Source organism: Spermophilus citellus (assembly GCF_964194105.1).
Source record: "Spermophilus citellus genome assembly, chromosome: 7".
NCBI lineage: Eukaryota > Metazoa > Chordata > Mammalia > Rodentia > Sciuridae > Spermophilus > Spermophilus citellus.
Genome location: NC_138188.1, coordinates 110333874 through 110351520, shown reverse-complemented (window position 1 = coordinate 110351520; position 17647 = coordinate 110333874). Strand labels below are relative to the sequence as shown.

The 17647-nt window shown below is 49.4% G+C and overlaps 1 protein-coding gene across 1 annotated transcript in view; it reads left to right on the top strand.

The window, feature by feature from the left end:
* The window catches only part of MUC4 (mucin 4, cell surface associated), a gene marked incomplete at both ends in the record, with an annotated part of 49802 nt that extends 32384 nt beyond the window's left edge, over positions 1-17418 (top strand). Inside the window, 17 exons of the mRNA XM_081301966.1 lie at positions 1658-1837; positions 2008-2133; positions 2767-2886; positions 3225-3433; positions 3950-4040; positions 4467-4634; positions 4969-5070; positions 5547-5777; positions 6730-6867; positions 8322-8503; positions 10094-10253; positions 11147-11326; positions 11722-11795; positions 13097-13161; positions 13243-13475; positions 15863-16025; positions 17223-17418. Of these exons, the coding sequence (XP_081158092.1) occupies positions 1658-1837; positions 2008-2133; positions 2767-2886; positions 3225-3433; positions 3950-4040; positions 4467-4634; positions 4969-5070; positions 5547-5777; positions 6730-6867; positions 8322-8503; positions 10094-10253; positions 11147-11326; positions 11722-11795; positions 13097-13161; positions 13243-13475; positions 15863-16025; positions 17223-17418 (2618 nt within the window). The remainder of the gene's footprint in view (positions 1-1657; positions 1838-2007; positions 2134-2766; positions 2887-3224; positions 3434-3949; positions 4041-4466; positions 4635-4968; positions 5071-5546; positions 5778-6729; positions 6868-8321; positions 8504-10093; positions 10254-11146; positions 11327-11721; positions 11796-13096; positions 13162-13242; positions 13476-15862; positions 16026-17222) is intronic.
* Between the last annotated feature and the right edge of the window lie 229 nt (positions 17419-17647).

The following is a 17647-nucleotide window of genomic DNA, read 5'->3' as shown; positions in this document are numbered from 1 at the left end:
ACAAAAATCAACTCAAAATGGATCAAAGACCTTAATGTAAGACCTAAAACTTTGAAACTACTATAACAAAACACAGGGGAAACACTTCAAAATAGTGGCACACAGGAAATGATTTTCTGGCTAGGAATCCAATAGGTCTGGTAACAAAAACAAGAATTAACAAATGGGCTTATATCAAATTAAGAAGCTCTGCACAGCATAGGAAACAATCAACAGACTGAAGAATCAGCCTACAGAATGGGAGAAAATCTTTGCCAACTATTTGTCTGACAGAGGATTAATAGCCACAATATATAAAGAAAGCTCAAAAAACCTTAACAACAACAAAGTAATTCAGTCAAAAAAATGGGCAAATGATCTGAATAGATACTTCTCAAAAGAAGAAGTACAAATGGACAATAAGAAATATGGAAAAAAATGCTCAATGTCTTTAGCCATCAGGGAAATGCAAGTCAAAACTTCATTGAAGGCTGGGTTTAGTTTAGTGTTAGAGTATTTGCCCAGCACACACCTGAGTTCTATCCTAGCACCGCAAAACAAACACAACTATTCTGAAATTCTTTTTTCACCCCAGTTAGAATAGCCATTTAGCAAAACAAATAAATGCTGGGAAGATGTTGAGAAAAAGGAACCTTGTACACTATTGATGTGAATGAAGTTGTATAGCCACTATGGAAAATAGTATGGATATTTACTGACAATGGCCATGATGTGGAATTAGCCTAGGCACCTGTCAACAGATAAATAGGTAAAGAAAACATAGTATATACACAGTGGAGCACAGCCATAAAGAAGAATGAAAATGGATGGAACTAGAAAACATCAGGTTAGGGGAATTAGCGAGACACAAAAAGACAAGTATCACATGCTCTACATGTACCTCATTTGTGGAAACTGAAACAAATCAAGAAATATATTTAAAATGACCTGAAGGTAGAAGAGGGACTCTTAGGGACTGGAAAGAGGACCAGGGAGTGTGGGGAAGGTGAAAGAGGCCAGAAGGGAGGGTGAATAATGTACAGAACTGTCCCAGGGAAACCCATTGCTTTGTACAAATTAATATGTGTTAATAAAAAAGAAAAGCAGATGTTCCCTGGATGCAGAGGAAGACTCCTCAGCTGCAGGGTGTTGCAGCAAGTCTCTGCTTCACATGCCAGCTTCTCGGTGGCTCCCAGATGGCCTTTGGGCACCAGCTTCTGTCCTCCTGGCTGCTTTGGCCACTGGAGGGTCTTTGCTGGTGGAGAGCAAGGGTGAGGCATGAAGGACAGCGTCTCCTGGCATGACCGAGTGGAGGGTGGTGTCCCTGACCACAATGCAGTGTGCATGAAGCAGAACTGATCTGGAGGGATTGGAAGGTGTTAGAGCTTAGAGGAAGGGATGGGAGGTGGGTGAGTAAAACCAGGGTTTGGCTCCGAGTTGGATCAAGGCAAGGCCTGCCTGCCCAGCACTTGCACAGTTTTGCCCTGAAAGCCAAAGTTTGAGGGCTTTGGAGCTCATGTTCAAAGGGTTTGAGGGAAGGAATCACTGCCAGTCTGAAAAAGGCCGCATCTCAGGAAGACCTGCACAGAGAGTCAGTGAGAGACATGGGGGTGCTTTGCTGAAACAGAGCTTGTGGCCCCAGGTCCTGGGCTAACTCCCTCTTCTCTTGCTTCTCTAGGCCTCCGGGGGCTGCAGGTCTATAGGCTGCACGGGGAAGAAAGGCCCAACTACCGTCTCAAGTGCCTCTGGTGGTTAAAGAGCCAGCCTCAGTGGCCCAGCTGGAACTGGAACCAGATCTCTTGCCCTTGTTCCTGGCAGCAGGGGCAGTGGGACTTACGGTTCCAGCAGGTCAACATAGGTGACACCTTCTTCCCGATCCCCACAAGCCCACCTACCATCCCCTCTGTTCATACTGTCACTCCCCTTTCTGATACACTCTCAGCTCCTTCCCCAGAAACACCTCCTTATCATCCCTGCCCCACCTCAGGCACTCAAGCCTGGGCCTGAGGACTCCCGGCTTCGTTGCAGGATGGTGGGGTTTCTGCCGCAGACACTTGTGCAGCTTCTCGTCCTGGCGTGGTGGTGTGTGCTGCAGCTATGGGCCCTGGGGAGAGTTTCAAGAAGGCTTTCATGTGCAGAGTCCTTGGGAGATTGGTATGTGCATCCTCGGAGATCTCACTCCCACCCGATCTGGTGCCCACCGCTCTTCCCGACCCTCCATATGAAGCCTCTTGTCTCCATTACTTCCCAGATCTTTTTCCCTTGGCCCTCAATTCTCTGATCTCGTGAAGTTAGGAAGTTTCCACCATCCCTGTCCGTTAGCATTCTAGATATTTATGACTAAGGGCCTCTTGCCCCATTTCCACTTGGCCCCATGGCCCCCTGCCTGGACATATTTCCAGGCAAGGGGAGAATACTTAGCCTGAACCAGTCCCTGAGCCCACATCAGCAGGCCATTTTGGGGAAGACAGAATCTATTCCCTGCAGAGACCCTCCAAGGGAGCTACAAAACATGGAGGTCTAGGGGAGAGGGTGCAGGATGATCTGTGTTCACCCACCCTCCATCTGTACCATCATAGTCTCCATTCTCCCCATGTCCTCCCCACTCTGGCTCTTTGGGAGCCTTGGGACTCCACATCTGCAAGGGAGTCTGATCCATCAACAGCACAGTGGGATGGGAACTGCTCTGTGCCTGATTCCAAAGCCATGCTCTTGCCACTGATGCCATCTTGCAGCTGTTCTCCAAGGCCTCCCCTCTGACCCCCAACACACCCATCTCCTCCACAGACAAGGAACTGGAGACACAGAACTGGTGCTGCCGCTGGAACGACAAGCCCTCCTTCTGCATCCTGTACCAGCAAAGGCGGCCCCGCGTCAGCTGTGCTAGATACATACCCCCGCGGCCCGGTGAGGACTGGGGCGCCTGCAAAGCATCCCCTTGGCCTCTGGGATGTGGAGCCAGGACTGGGAGAGGACCAGATTCCTGGGGCAGACCTGGGGGTCACAAGGGAAGATGGGGACAATTCCTATGTGGGGCTGACAGCAAACAGAGGGGCTTTGGATATAGAGTTAGGGAAGGGATGCAGATGGGGTCGGGGAACACAAGTACAAGAGGCCTTGGGGGCAGGTTCTATATCCCCTGAGCATCTGCCCAGGGTTGAGTCTACTTGGCAGACGCCCAGCCTGGTGGGCAGGAGGAATCTCAGCCCTGGTTTGTTAGTAATGTGTTATTTCCTTGTTTCTAGCCTGGATGTTTGGAGACCCCCACATCACCACCTTGGATGGTGCCAATTATACCTTCAATGGGCTGGGGGACTTCCTGCTGGTTCGAGCCAGGGATGGAAACTCCTCCTTCCTGCTGCAGGGCCGCACTGCCCAGACGGGCTCAGCCAGGGCCACCAACTTCATCGCCTTTGCTGCTCAATATAATTCCAGCGGCCTGGGCCCCATCACAGTGAGTGGAGGACGCCCAGAGGATCCCTGCACCATCCCCCCCCCCCCCCGCCCACGACCAGAGAGCCCCTCAGGGACCTTCAGCTGATACCAAGGCCTAGAAGGAGGAAGAGAACAAAGAATGGGAAGGGGCAGAAAGAGGGGGGGATACATCCTGCCAGTGGAGCCCCCAGAGTAAAACCTTTAAATGGCAGGATTAGGGTCCCGCCTCCACCTCTTACCAGCTGTTTCACTTTGAAGAAACCACTAAGCTTCCTGTGTTGCTTTTTTCTTGTGATAAAGTGTGGGTGTTGTGAAATTTGAATAAGATAATCCAAGAAATGTGCCTAGCACAGGGCCTGGCCCATGCCAACCTTTCTGTACACGTCAGCTGGCAGAACCTCATTGCCACCCTCCTTATTGCCTTCCTCTCCTTCCAGGGACCAGGTCCTAGCCGAGTTGCTCTCTAGAGCCTCCTTTCTGGACCTCGGCTCCACCTGCCCCAATGGAAATGAAGTCTCCTCCAATTACTTTCCAGGTTCAGTGGCTCCTTGAGCAGGAGGACACAATCCATGTTCTGCACAATAACCAGAATGTGACATTTGAGACCAACCGTGAAGACCCAGAAGGTAGGCTAGGGAGGGCTGTCAGTCACCCTTTCCTGAGTCCCTGGGTAGGAAGTCAGCAGGGCGCTTAGCACCCTGGGAGCAGTGTGATGAGGCATAGAGATGGCAGCACTGGGCAGAGCAGAGCGGTCACCACCCCTGTAGTCCCTTTGGCATTACATTTTCTCTCCTTGCTTCCCTCCTTCCTTCCAGTGCTGTGAGTCTGCTCCTTCAGTAGCCCCCATCTCCAGTCTCAAGGAGGAAGGAGGTGCAGTGGGCCTTGAGGGTGGCCTGAGTGCTTGGGTGGGGCCTGTAGATGAGACACTCTCAGAACATCCCAGACCTGCTTTTAGAGTCTCCTCTGGGTCATGAGCCCTCACTGCTGCCAAGTCCTGTGACCTCCAGGGTGCTGGTACTGGCTGTCTCTTCACTTGGCTCCCCATCTTCTAGGCCTAGAGATATTCAACACCACTGGAGTCCTACTGACCCGCAATGGCTCCCAGGTTTCAGCCAGCTTTGATGGGACGGTGGCCATCTCAGTCATCGCTCTCTCCAACATCCTCCATGCCTCCTCTAGCCTCCCAGAGGAGTATCGAAACCACACAGAGGGGCTCCTGGGTAAGAAGCAGGGGCTGAGACCCCAGATGGAGCTTGGTCCTTCTCCTGACGTTCCAGGGAACATGGCCGCCTTACCACCTTCCTGTGTCCCACATCTGTCCTTCCTTTATCTTTGCCTTCCACATTCCCCCCAACCCTGCCACCTGCCTTCCTCCATTTTCTCCATTTCCTTCTCTTCCTTCCCTGAAGAAGATACGAGGGATATAAGGTCATGGTCCTCTCTTTTCCTTCTGGGACCCAAACTGAGATCCATTGCAACTGACCTGTTGAATGCTCCCCAGGGAAGGGGAGAGCCACATTCCCCTGGTGGCCAACCTCCTACTCTGTCCCTCAGGGGTATGGAATGACAGTCCAGAAGACGACTTCATGATGCCCAACGGCTCAACTGTTCCCAGAAACAGCTCTGAGGAGACACTTTTTCACTATGGAATGACCTGTAAGTGTGGGCCTCAGGATCCTCGGGGGAGACGGGGGAGACCAAGATGAAGGGTCTCTGTTTGTTGTCTCCCTTAGGGCTGTGGGGGCCAGACCTCCATCCTTGGTAAGGGTCTGAGGATTCTGCAGACACCCTAGATATGCACCCCTCCCATCCTACCTACATGTCTCCACTGGGAAGAGAGGACAGGGGAAGGGGGTGGCCCTAAGTAATGATAGAAACTTCCAGGCTCAGAAGCTGGATGCCGGTGCTGGGGTGTAGCTCAGTAGCAGAGTGCCTGTCTAGCATGCAGGAAGCCCTAGTTTCCATCCCCAACACCTAAAAAGAGAAGAAAAACAGAGCCAAATCCATGCCTCCTTCCCTGCCCCCTCCCCTGCCTGAACATTATATGGTGAGGATAAGAAGTGGGTGCAGCTGAAATATGGCTGGAGTCCCACCCCTGGTACCACCACTGTCACTCTTCCTGTGTTTCATAGGGAAGATCAACGGATCAGGCCTCCTTGGCAAGAGGATCGACCATCCGCCTTCCGATTTCACCCCTGTCTTTTATGACCAACTCATAAACAAGTCCTTGAATAAACTTTTGATCTTGGAGTGTAATGGAGAGAGGCAATGCATCTACGACTCCCTGGCCACAAACAACACAGACACCGGGCTGCACACCAAGATGCTCTTTAGAAGCTACCAGCAGATGAACACCTCCATCAGTAAGTGGCAGGGGGCCCAGGGAAGGGGCGGGCATGTAAGGAGCCCCCCTCCCACGGCGCTTCCTTCAGTAGGTCATTTTATTGGTGTTACTCCTCTGAAGATGGGGACACTGCCCTCACCGTGGCCTCTGTGGCTCTATTCAGTATGCTCCCATGGCCTCCTCTTTCCAGCACTCCCTGCCTTGCTTTCTCCACTCCTGACCCAGGGGCTCCTTTGGGTTCTTTAAACATATGAGGCTCCCTCTCCACTCAGACCTCCCTGGAAGGCCGGTTTCCCCAGACAGCTACCAGCTGCCCCTCTGCTCCTTCTGCGTCCCTCCCTCAGTGAGCTCTTCTTGGCCACCCTATCTAAAGTTTCACGCTCACCACACTTCCTAGTCACCTGACCTACTTATTTTTCCCCTTTGTATTTATAATTACTTGTATTTTGTGATGTCCATAGGTATCTTTTTTTCACAACTTGCTTCTTGCTATATCCTAGAGTAGCACTATTTACATATCAGGTGTTCAATAAATATTTGTTGACTGACTGAATTAATGAATGAATGAATGAACAATGGAATGAAAATAACAGGTCTCCAAGAAAGAGACCATTGAAAAGGTCCAACTGCCTCTATTTCTAGGCTAATACAGTGTCCAGGTAGACATCAACCTCATGGTTTTCAGGGCTTTCTCAATGACAAAATTGATGATCTGAACAGGAAAGGGCTTGAGATGAGCCCTGTTCAAGGGGAGGTAGAGAAAGAGAGTCTAAAGATTTGGGCAGGTGGACAAGGACATGGCCAACGTGCTCTGCCTAGGTCTGAGGGCAGGGACAAGACTAACTCCCGCCTCCAGAGGTGGGATACTGGCCTGGGTCTGTCTCACACAGGTCAGAGGGGAAAAAGTGGAGAGAAAGCTCCCCCTCTGTCCACCAGATCCTGTCTCACATCCAGTCCCCTCTCTGTTCTAGATGAGTACCCGCCCTTTATAAATGGTTGCCAGGAGATCGAAGCCTACAGGGGGCAGACCAAGAGAATTCAATGTACCAGCAACTCTCAGGATGTCACTTTCACCCTCAGAGACCACAATCCTGATGTGAAGCTCTTTGGTAAGAATCTGGGGGTGGGCATGGTCAGAGGATGAGCTCAAAGTCAAACTGGGTCATTTTACATCTCTTTACCCTGCAACATTTTTTTATTTGACTCTCCAGGACCAGCATTTCTTAGGAAGGACACCTACAATTCAAACAGGCACTTCTCCCCAGCAAATAGCAGTGACAGGCTTATGAAGATTTGACCAGATGGCTAGGCTGACTCTGGGCATAGACAATTGATTCAAAGACCAGTTAATCTTTACCTAATAATATGCAATTCTTTTTTTAATTGTTACTTTTTAGTTTTTCATTTTTATGCAATGATCTTTCATTGTCATTATGCATTCATCAAATTATTAGAATGATCAAGTACAGCAATTAAAACTACAACATTTTTATATCTATTAAAAGAAGGATAGAAGGTGGGACAAGATTTAAAGAAACACAAACACCTCCTCTTGGTACCTTTCTCACTATTTTTGCTTTGGTTAACCACATTTTCCTGGCTCTGTCTCTTCTTGTCTGGTTTTCTGTGCTGGGACCAAGCAGAGCTGGTCCTGCCCTCTGGAAAAAGTGTTAGAGACCCCCAGGCTTGCATCTATGATCTGGGTCAAAGGATCAAAGCACAGGGAAGTAGCTTCCCTTCTGTTGCCTGCAGTCACTGTGCTGGTGACCATTCTTTGCTAAATCAAAGCTTGCAGAGACCTTATTCTGAGCTCTGACTGCCTCTTTCTCTGTGCAAAAGGAGGGAGTGCTTTGTCTGCATCCCTTTTATTCCATGTGGCATCTGCCCTGGTGCAAGACAATGACATCCGAAGATTTTCTTCTCCATTGGGCTCCTGAAGAGTCATGGTTGGGGAGTTTTTCCCATGTATTTCCTACTATTGGTTCCTTTCAACTTGCTGTTTAAAGGAGACTTTTCTTATTTTCTTGAAAAAAAAGAAGAAGAAAGAAAGAAAAGAAAACATAAGACAGGTTTAATCACAGATATCTAGGAGTGTTTTCCCATAGTCTGGTGTCTGAAGGGGTAGCGGGTCAGAGGTCCAGGAAGTTAAAGGGGAGGTGTTGAGAAATCAGGGTGAGGGAAGAGGCTGCTCTGATGTGAAGCCAGGGTGGCCTGCAGTGTAGCCTGGGGAAGTGTTGGGAGGATCCTGGTCTTCATCCTCCATTGCCCAGGACATCCTGGTTCAGGCCCAGGCAGGGTTCTCTTCAGGGGAGAGGGTCTTCCCCTTTGTGGAATTCCACCTACCATCAGTAAGTGGAGTCTGGTGTGTTCTTTTGGAGCATGACCAGATCACCCCCGTTTGCAGCCTTGCTCAAAGGAGATGCTTAATAAGATTTGGGGAGAAGGTCTGAGGTGGATGGGGCGGAGCCTAGAACCAGCAATCAGGGTATTAGTTGGCAGGTCACCTCAGACCACAGAGCACAGGAGTCTCCTAGCCCTTACCCACTTCATCTTCCCCGGACAGAGAATGGTACTCTGCTATGGACACCAAAGGTGCTGGAGCCATTCACTCTGGAGATTCTAGCAAGAAAAGCCAACGTTAACTTGTCATCTGTACTCCAGCCCAAGACTGTGGTCTGCTTTTGCAGTGCAGAGAGCCAGTGTTTATACAATCAGACCAGATGGGTGGGCAATTCCTCCATGGAGGTGAGTGTGGGGAATCGGGAGGAAGAAGGTTTCTGTGTTGAGAGGAAAGAAAGTGGGAATTGAAGCGTGGTGATGATTCAGCCCCTCCTGGGGAAAGTGCTTGTTGGGGATGTGGGAGGAGCCGTGGTGGCTGAGTACAGCAGGTGCCCTCTCAGGCCACACATTCTGGTGAAGAGAGAGAACTTCCTTGCCTGTGGCTCCATTCTTCCAGGCTGGTAGGGATCTTCTGCGTAGGCCTTTCTCCACTGGGCTCCTCTCATTTCCCCAGCATGGGCCGCTGAGGTGTGGGTGGGAAGGTGCTGTTCTCCCTGGGCAGATGCACCCAGGCTCCAGCACAGCTCTGCCAGCCCGCCCTGTGGCCCCAGGACACACGGCACTGCTGCTGTGCTGTGCTCATGCCCAGGAAACCTGCCTGAGATGCTCGCTTATGGGCCTTCTGCCTAGAGCAGCACCCAGATCTTTCTCTCTGGGATCCTATCATCATGGCATTGGAAGAGAAAGCCATTCTGTCTCAAGACCCCCAAGCTCCTTTGTTTTCTTCTTTACTCTCTCCCTCTCCAGTTTAAGGGAGTCTCTGTTTTAGCTCAGAGATACTCTTCTTCATCAATGTTTCCAGCCAAGATACTCACCCATGAGTCTTGTCCAGCTGACATATTTTTTTTCTCCCTCTCCTCCTTCCCTGTTGTACTCCAGTAAGGATTCCAGGGAAGAAGATATGGTGTGAGAAGGCTGAGTCTGAGATCCTGCTCAATGGCCAGGCAGGGGGATTAGGGTAGAGCAGCCCAGGAAGGCTGAGTGGACAGGAGGATCATGTGGTTTTAGGCAGGATTTGCAGGCCCAGCCTGGTCAAGAAGGTGTTTATAACAGCAGAATTTACAATAGCCAAGCTTGGAGTCCACCTAGGTTCCCTTCAACAGGTGAATGGAAAAATAAAATGTGAGATAGATATATATATATAAATATGAATATTACTCAGACATAAAGAAGAATGACTTTATGGGCATTTGCCAGTAAATGGATGGAATTACAGACTATCATGCTAAGTGAAATAAGCCAGTCCCAAAGTCAAAAGTCAAATGTTTTCTCTGATATGCAGAAGCTAACCCAAGATAAGTGGGGGAGATTAAAAGTAAAAGAATAGAAGAAAGATCAGTAGACAAAGAGGAAGGAAGGGAAGGGAGAGAGATGGGATAGGGAAAGACAATGAAATGACTCAGACCAACTGTCCTAGGTACATCTGTGAATATACCACAGTGAATCTCACCATCATGTAATCCACAAGCAAATAGCAGAAAGATCAGGAGAGCAGAGGGAATGGAATGGGGGAGGAAGGAGAGGAGGAGGGGGGGAAGTACTGGGGACTGAAATAGAACGAATTATATGCTATGCATTTATAACTATGTCAAAATGAATCCTATTGTCATGTATAACTAAAAAGAACCAATAATGAAAAAAAAAAACTTTGTTTAGTAGATGCTAAGGACTCGGGTCCGTGGGTTCTCATACTAGAGAGGTCAGTAGTACAGAGACACCCAGAAGCCCTCAGTGGCTCAGCCTTTTGGCCAACCAGTGATTGGTACCCTGTTTCAGGTGGCCAGCTGCAAGTGTGATGGGGAGACCTTCGGCCAGTACTGTGAACGCTCCAGGGATCCGTGTGACGAGCAGTGCTTCCCGGGTGTGCAGTGCCATCCTGGGGTGGGCTGCGGGGCCTGCCCTCCACACATGACTGGGGACGGACATCACTGTGCAGGTGAGCTGGGAACAGGGCCCTGGTGCGAGGAGGTTCTGGGGCCAGGTGACATCTCAAGGACAAGGGCAGCCAAAGGCAAACCATTGGTCTTCCTTTTCTAGTAAGTCTTTAGAGTGCTCACCACGGGAAGCCAGGGTAAGGATGGCTTGGATAGGGGGCAGTGGCTGGCATGGCACTGAGGGAGAAGAGGTTGTCCAAGCAGAGGGGAGAGGCCAGGGCAGAGCAGCTCTGAGACACTGATGGAGATAACCCAGAGCAAAAGACTCAAATGGCCTGAAATCCAAAGAATCAGAGACAAGCTGGGGCCTGAGGACTCCTCGGGGGTCTTCAGAGACTCCAGGCCCCAAGGCTCTACATTTCACAAGTCAGGGCATTTTTCCTTTGAATTCTCTTCCACTCATCTGTTCCTTCACCTGGGGGCCTCTGTAGTCACCATGAAGGAGATCACAAGGAGGTTGCCCCTCAAGCCCCTGAAGGTGACCAAAGAAAGTCAGCAGAACATGGTGTCTTCTGAGCAGAAGCCAGAATGGGCAGAGCCACAGCCTAAGAGGAGGTGAAAGTGCAGGGCGAGGGGCTCTTCTCCCACTAGCCTTTCGGGTTCTTCCCGGATGTAGAGGCTCTGACAAACACACTACTACTTCAGCAGAAGTGAAAGAATACCTACCTGGCAGAGGAAAAGGATCACCTTACAAAAAGGGTCACTTTACAAGAAATGCCTAGGAAAGGGGGGGATAGTTCAAAGTTCAGCGTGGTCCACCAGCAGAGCACAGATTGAAGGGGCAGTGGGGGAAGGAAACTGAGATGTCCCTAAAACAGTTTCCCAAGGCTGTCCCTCCCTCCCCACCCCCAGCTGCCCCAGTGTGGTGTTGCTGACCTTCCTACTCCCTCTGCAGCTGTGGAGGACACTTTTGCCTGTTGGAACCATTCCTGTCCTGTAAATTACTGCTACAACCATGGCCACTGCTACGTCTCCCAGACACTGGGCTGCAAGCCCACTTGCACCTGTCCCCCAGCCTTCACTGACGACCGCTGCTTAGTGGCTGGGAACAATTTCACTCCAACCATCTGTAGAGGTAGGACCAGATGCACCTGCCGGCTCAGCCTCCACACTCTTCTCATCTTTGGGGAAGGTGGGGAAACTAGGGTCCAGGGCTAAGTTCCTCAAACTCACGGAATAGAACTCTGAACTGTTTCCTCACATGGTAAGCTGTAGGCTGTGGGGGTCATGAGGGCAGCTGCCAAAGCCCTAACCATGGGCCTGCTGAGGGGAGGCTGAAGCAGAGGCTTCCCCGCTCAGTGAGGCAGGCTCCGCAGAAGCCTGGCAGCATAGAAGGAGAACTGAGGTGAGAGCAGGAAGTGGCCAGTGACTGTCACTAGGGAATGAAATGGTCCCCGTGGGCTGGCCCAACGGACTTCTCAGACAAATCTGGATAGAGATGGTGATGACCCTGGCTTCTTCCACCTCCAGAGCTTCCCCTCAGAATCATCCGGCTCATTCTCACTGAAGAACAAAACGCCTCCATCGCAGATGTCAATGCCTCGGTCAGTGCTGTGTGCTGGGCTGGGGCTGGGGCTGGGCCATCATTTATGTGCCCTTTCCTAGATCCATTGGCCAGAGGAGGCTGGAGCCTCTTGCCCAGGGGAGGTCCGTGGTTGGGGTAGGGAACCAGGAAGCCTCAGGTTAGAGACCCCAGAAGGGGTGAGACTCACCCATCGCCATGAGCAGAACCTAGGGTGCCAAGTCATCTCAGTCTCTCCCTTCGAGTGTCTCTCAAGTCCTGTACGTCTTGGGTGTTATGTGGAAGAAGCACAAGTGGTCACTTCACTTCTACTCTGACTTCCCAGGGGAACTGGGGGTCCTGCCCCTTGGCCCCATGTCCTTGTCCACACCTCAACTGCAGGCAAAGCAGCCCAGTTGATGAGTGGCTGAAGCTCTGGAATGCCAGACATGGGCTTCAGATCCCTGCCCTACCACTTACTAGAGCAGGTATAATAATTAGACAAGCTTTTTAGTTGCTCATTTGTATAAGTAGGGATAATAATAGTACCTATGTCAATAGGTTGTGTCTAGGTTTAAACGATAATGTACATAAGTCACTTAGCACAGTGCCTGAAACACAACAAATATTCAAAAAATTATTATTACTCCCTGGGGTGGTGATGCATGCCTGTAATCCTAGAAGCTCAGGAGGCTGAGGCAGGAGGACCACAAGTTCAAAGCCAGCCTCAGCAATTTAGTGAGGCCCTAAGCAACTTAGCAAGATCCTTTCTCAAAATAAAAAATCAAAAGAGCTGGGGATGTGGCTCAGTGATTAAGTGCCCCTGGGTTCAGTCTCCAGTACCAAACAAATATGCCATCACTATTACTACCTCTACTATCAGAGCACCCCACCCTGAAATGCCAAAATCCTAGATGCTTATCTACTGCACCTGACTTGGGCTCTTTGAGTACAGTCTCTTCCTAAGTTACCTTGAGATCCCAGCACCTATCCATTCCTCGGTGTGGCTAAGCAACTGATGTTCAGTACACATGAGGGGAAGCTATGGTTTGGTGAGTCAGGGATCAGAGGCAAGCTGGGGTCACTCATTTCAGAGTCCCCTCTTGTAAATGTGAGATGTAGGGGGAAAGAATGGAAAGCCCTTCACTGACCAATAACTCATCTCTGGACTTGGCTGGAGTGTGGGGATGCAGAGATGGGTGGGAAATGATCTGGGGATCCTGGGTTCACTTTCAAAGGTGAAACCAGTCAGGGATGAAGAAATGCATTGCAGTGGGAGGGGTCTCCTCTCTAGTCTGGGCTTCACCACCACCCTGCCCTCCCGTTGCCCATCCTCCATTGCAGGTGGCATACCGACTAGGGACCCTGGACGTGCGGGCCTTTCTCTGGAACAGTCACGTAGAACAAACGTAAGTGAGACTGTCCCTGCTTGGCCCCCACATGTCTCATCTCCCCATCCCTGAAGTCCTCATTGACCCCCTCCCACATAGCTCTCTCCCAGCATCGGCCTCAGGAAAATCCATTCAGCGTTGGGTGGTCGTCTCGGAGTTCCAGTACCGTCCTCGGGGCCCTGTCATACACTTCCTGAATGAGCAGCTGCGGGAGGCCGTGGTGGAGGCCTTCCTCTTCCCAGTAACCTCAGAGAGTTGGAAGAGTCAGGAGCCCCGCATCGATGTTGTCTTCCACCCCATCTCCTGGGAAAATGTGCAGGATGTGATGGCTCGTGAGTCACTCTATCTTGGGAACAATTGGGAGAGGGTGAGGCAGGGAATAGGGGGAACCTGTTTCAGATCTTCAGGCTACACAAACTCATGGTGGTCTCCAGACAAGGAAGAAGCAAGTTAATTGAGTTTTGTTGTTTGTAATGTTTGAGAAAAATTTCTCTCTCCAAAGCTGAGATTCCAAGCAGGGGCACAAAATACTGCTAATGCCCCAACATGGGTAGTTTCACACTGCAGTTTGCCAACCCTGGCCTTCCATATATGCCTTCAGCTGCACTCTGGGCCCAGGGAACAGGGGATTGAACCCAGGGCCTTGGGCATGCTAGGCAAGCACTCTACCACTGAGCTACGTCCCCAGCTGATCCAGGCCTTCCTGACTATTGCTGCTAATGGTTTTATTTTCTTTAGAAAAATTGCTTGTTATTTTCTTAAAATGCCCATTGTGCTTAAATATGCACAAGGGACCAGGCACAGTGACCCACACCTGTGATCCCAGCGACTCGGGAGGCTGAGGCAAGAGGATCACAAGTTCAAAGCCAGCCTCAGCATAGATCTGTCTAAAAGTAAAAAGTAAAAAGGACTGGGGATATAGCTCAGAGGTAGAGCTCCCCTTGGTTCAATTCCAGTACAAAACAAATAAACAAACAAAAAACCCAACAAACATACACAAGAACATTCCCTTCACCTTTGCCCTCTACCTGGAGGATCTTAAGTTGGAACCTGAAGACTGGCCAGGGGCAGAGATACCCCACTACTGAAAGGGTGTGGCCCTGTGTGAGCACCTTCCCCAAGCCAAGCCTTAATACCTCTGTCTGGAAAATGACATGGGATTTCTGAGGCCTTTCTTGGTTCTCCTGGGATGGGAATCAGTGAGAACAAGGAATAACCCATTCTATTTTTTCCGGATGGGGCAGACTACAGGACAATGACCATTCCCAACATAACAGAAACTGCTGTTCTACTTGGGTCTAGAGCCAGGCTAGAGTTCCTTCTAAAACCAGTTCAAGCCCCTTGCTGGGCAACAAGGAGAAATCCCTCAGAGCTATGATATGGTGAGCAATCAGGGTGGCAGGAATGGGTGGCAGGAATGGGTGGAGGAATGGGAGCAATGGCCCTGGCCATGACTGTGATGTCTATAAAGAAAATCCTCAATTTTTATTATACAAGTACAGCATGTTTATTGCTGAAACTTTAGTAAAAACCAAAAACAAAAACCAAAAAACCATCCAAAACACACTCCCCCCCAAAAAAATAAAGAAAGAAAATAACCTGTAATCCCAACCCCCAGAGATGACACATCTTTCTGAACTTTCTTTTATTACTAGGGACCTTCACATATCGATTTTTAAAATAAGGGATCAAGGCCTGGGGTTGTGGCTCAGCGGTAGAGCCTTCGCCTAGCACGTACGAGACCCTGGGTTCGATCCTCAGCACCACATATAAATAAATAAAATAAAGATATCGTGCCCAACTACAACTAAAAAATAAATAAATATTAAATAAAATAAAGGATCAAATTGTACCTAATATTTGATAGCCTCCTCATTAAGTAATGGTGAGTATCTTATCTCATGAATTGTGTACATACTCCCATTTGATATTGTTCAAGCCCAGGGATCAGGTGCATGCCCACCACGCAGGTGGGTTTCCTCAGATGTTTTATGAGAACATTCCTTTACTTTACAACCAGAGTCACTCTCTTCAGATCCTCTCCCAAGGACTGAAGATAAGGAGGGTGGCCAGCTCCCCTCTCCTTTTCCCTCCTTACCACATTCTTTTAGAGACCTTCTTATCTCACTGCAAGCTTTCCTAGGCACTGGGTAGTATTCAACTCAACAGATATATTATTTTATGTTTTATTTAAATGTAGTATCATGATATATTTTAAACAGTATGATAATTGTTGCCTTATTGAGTGCTCACTCAATGTCAAGCACTATACTATGTACTCTGCATATGACATTTCATTTAAATCTCACAGCAAGGTCAATGCTATTATTATAATTTTCTTTTAAAAATAGGAAAACTGAAATTTAAAAAAAAATAAAGAAACTGAGTCTGAGAAAAATTTCCCTATCAGACAACTAGTTAGTAACAGAGTTTGAATTTCAATTCAGCTTCAAAGTTTTGTTCTTTACCGGTGCATTTCCATACCTTAGAAACTGCCATTCCTTTGGTAAGGGTATGCAGTCTTATTTACCAAGACCCCTTCCTTTTAAACTTTGTTGACATTATCAACGGTGCTGATCTGAGTACCCATAGATATGTATTTGTGTACTCTTTTAACTATTTCTTAGGATAAATACTTGAAAATGAAATTCTTGGTTGGAAGGTATGAATTTAGTGTTAATCAGTTACTTTCCATGTGCATCTTTGTCCAACCTGACAGTGAACCTGAGCATGCTGAATAATTACTTCAAATGCAATGGCTACAAGGACTATCACCTTGTCTACAGCCCCCAAAGCGGTGTCACTTGTGTGTCCCCATGCACTTTAGGCTACTGTGAACATGGAGGCCAGTGCCAACACCTGCCTAATGGACCCCGCTGCAGGTTTGTAGATCTCTGGGCAGGAGGTGGAAATAGTGCAGGGGAATCTAATTTGGGCAAGACACTGCAAAGTTTCCTTTGTAATTAGCAAGAATAGGGACCAAAGGAAAAGGGATGGTGGGTGTCCTTCCTGGGCTCAGACCCTGGGAAATAGATTCCAGATCCCAGCAGGTAAAAGAAGGTGTGAGGCACAGTTGGGATGGTAGACATCCTTTATTCAAAGGTGGCAGCAGTCACTGAGCCTTTCCATAGGATTTTTTTTATATGCAGGTCACAGAATGCACAGTGGGAAGTGAGCGTATGCTCACAAGTAGATTTTTATGACCTTGAGTACATATGCTGAACCTTGGCTACCTACTAAAAATGTAGCCTGCTGGAAGTCTTGGCCAGGGAGCCTAACTATAGCCATCTTGGGCCTACCCTACAGTGGGAAATGAGAGTGGTGCATCCTTACTCTGTGGGGAGAGTAAAGATGCTATATTACCTCTGAAACTCAAACCAGCCACAAAGTAGGTATCATAACTATTTTGAAGATGAGAGAATTGCAGGTGAGGGGTGAGAAGAAACAAACCAGTATGCTAAGAAGCATGGTTTCCTGAGTCAAACTCCTTCAAACTGATTGGCTTCTCCAGAATGGATACTCAGGTGGTCCACTTTGCATGAAAAAGGAGTCCTTTTTCTTGTGTCTTGGGCCAACTCTGCCCCTCCATAAGAGCACCCATCCTCAGAAAGCCCCTTAATCTAGAGCCTTATGAATGCTTGGGTTCATTAACACTCTGAGCAGCGGCCTTGAGGACAGCAGTAAGGCTTCAGATCCATCCCAGATTCGGCTTCTGTCACCTTAGGGCCCTGAGTCCACCCTGGCCCACTGCAGTTCCAGATCCCATCAAAGGAGAGGGTGGTTTGAGTTGAGGGAGGAGCCCCGCCCTGTGGGTGGTTGTGGGGAGGGATGCGGTTTGTGACTGTGCCTGCGCACCTGTGGTGAGCCCCGGTCCCTCCTGTCCTGGTGGAGCTGACTCCAGGTAAACTTACACCCATGTTTATAAGGTCCAGGCCTAACTCCTTCACCCAGTGGCCTCTTTTTAGCATGGTCTCAGGGCTGACACAGCCCCTGTCCCCAGTGGGTGGGCCCAGGCTGCCCGTCCTCCCCTGTGGACGGACCTCCCCACCCATGACAGCGCTGTCTTTCTCTGTCCCCAGCTGTGTGCCCTTCTCCATCTACACGCCCTGGGGCGAACATTGTGAACACCTGAGTATGAAACTCGGCGCATTCTTTGGGATCCTCTTTGGGGCCCTGGGAGCACTCCTGCTGCTGGGGATTGTGGCGTTTGTGATCCTGCACTTCTGGCGCAGCTCCAGAACCAGGAGCTCCTACCCACTGGACTCGGAGAGTTGAGAACTCGCCCCGAATGGGCAGCTGTGGCCAAAGATACCTCACGACCCACCCCATCCTCAATACTCACTTCAGGCACCATTACTTCAGGGAGACTGGAAAGGGAAAGGTGAAAGCCGGTGACTGGGGAATGAATAATGGGAATGAAGTCAAGACTGTACCTTATTAGGAGACCCAAGTGCCCAGGCAGGAGCCATAAAGACCAAAGCACGTAACTGGTTGGGTTCTCTCG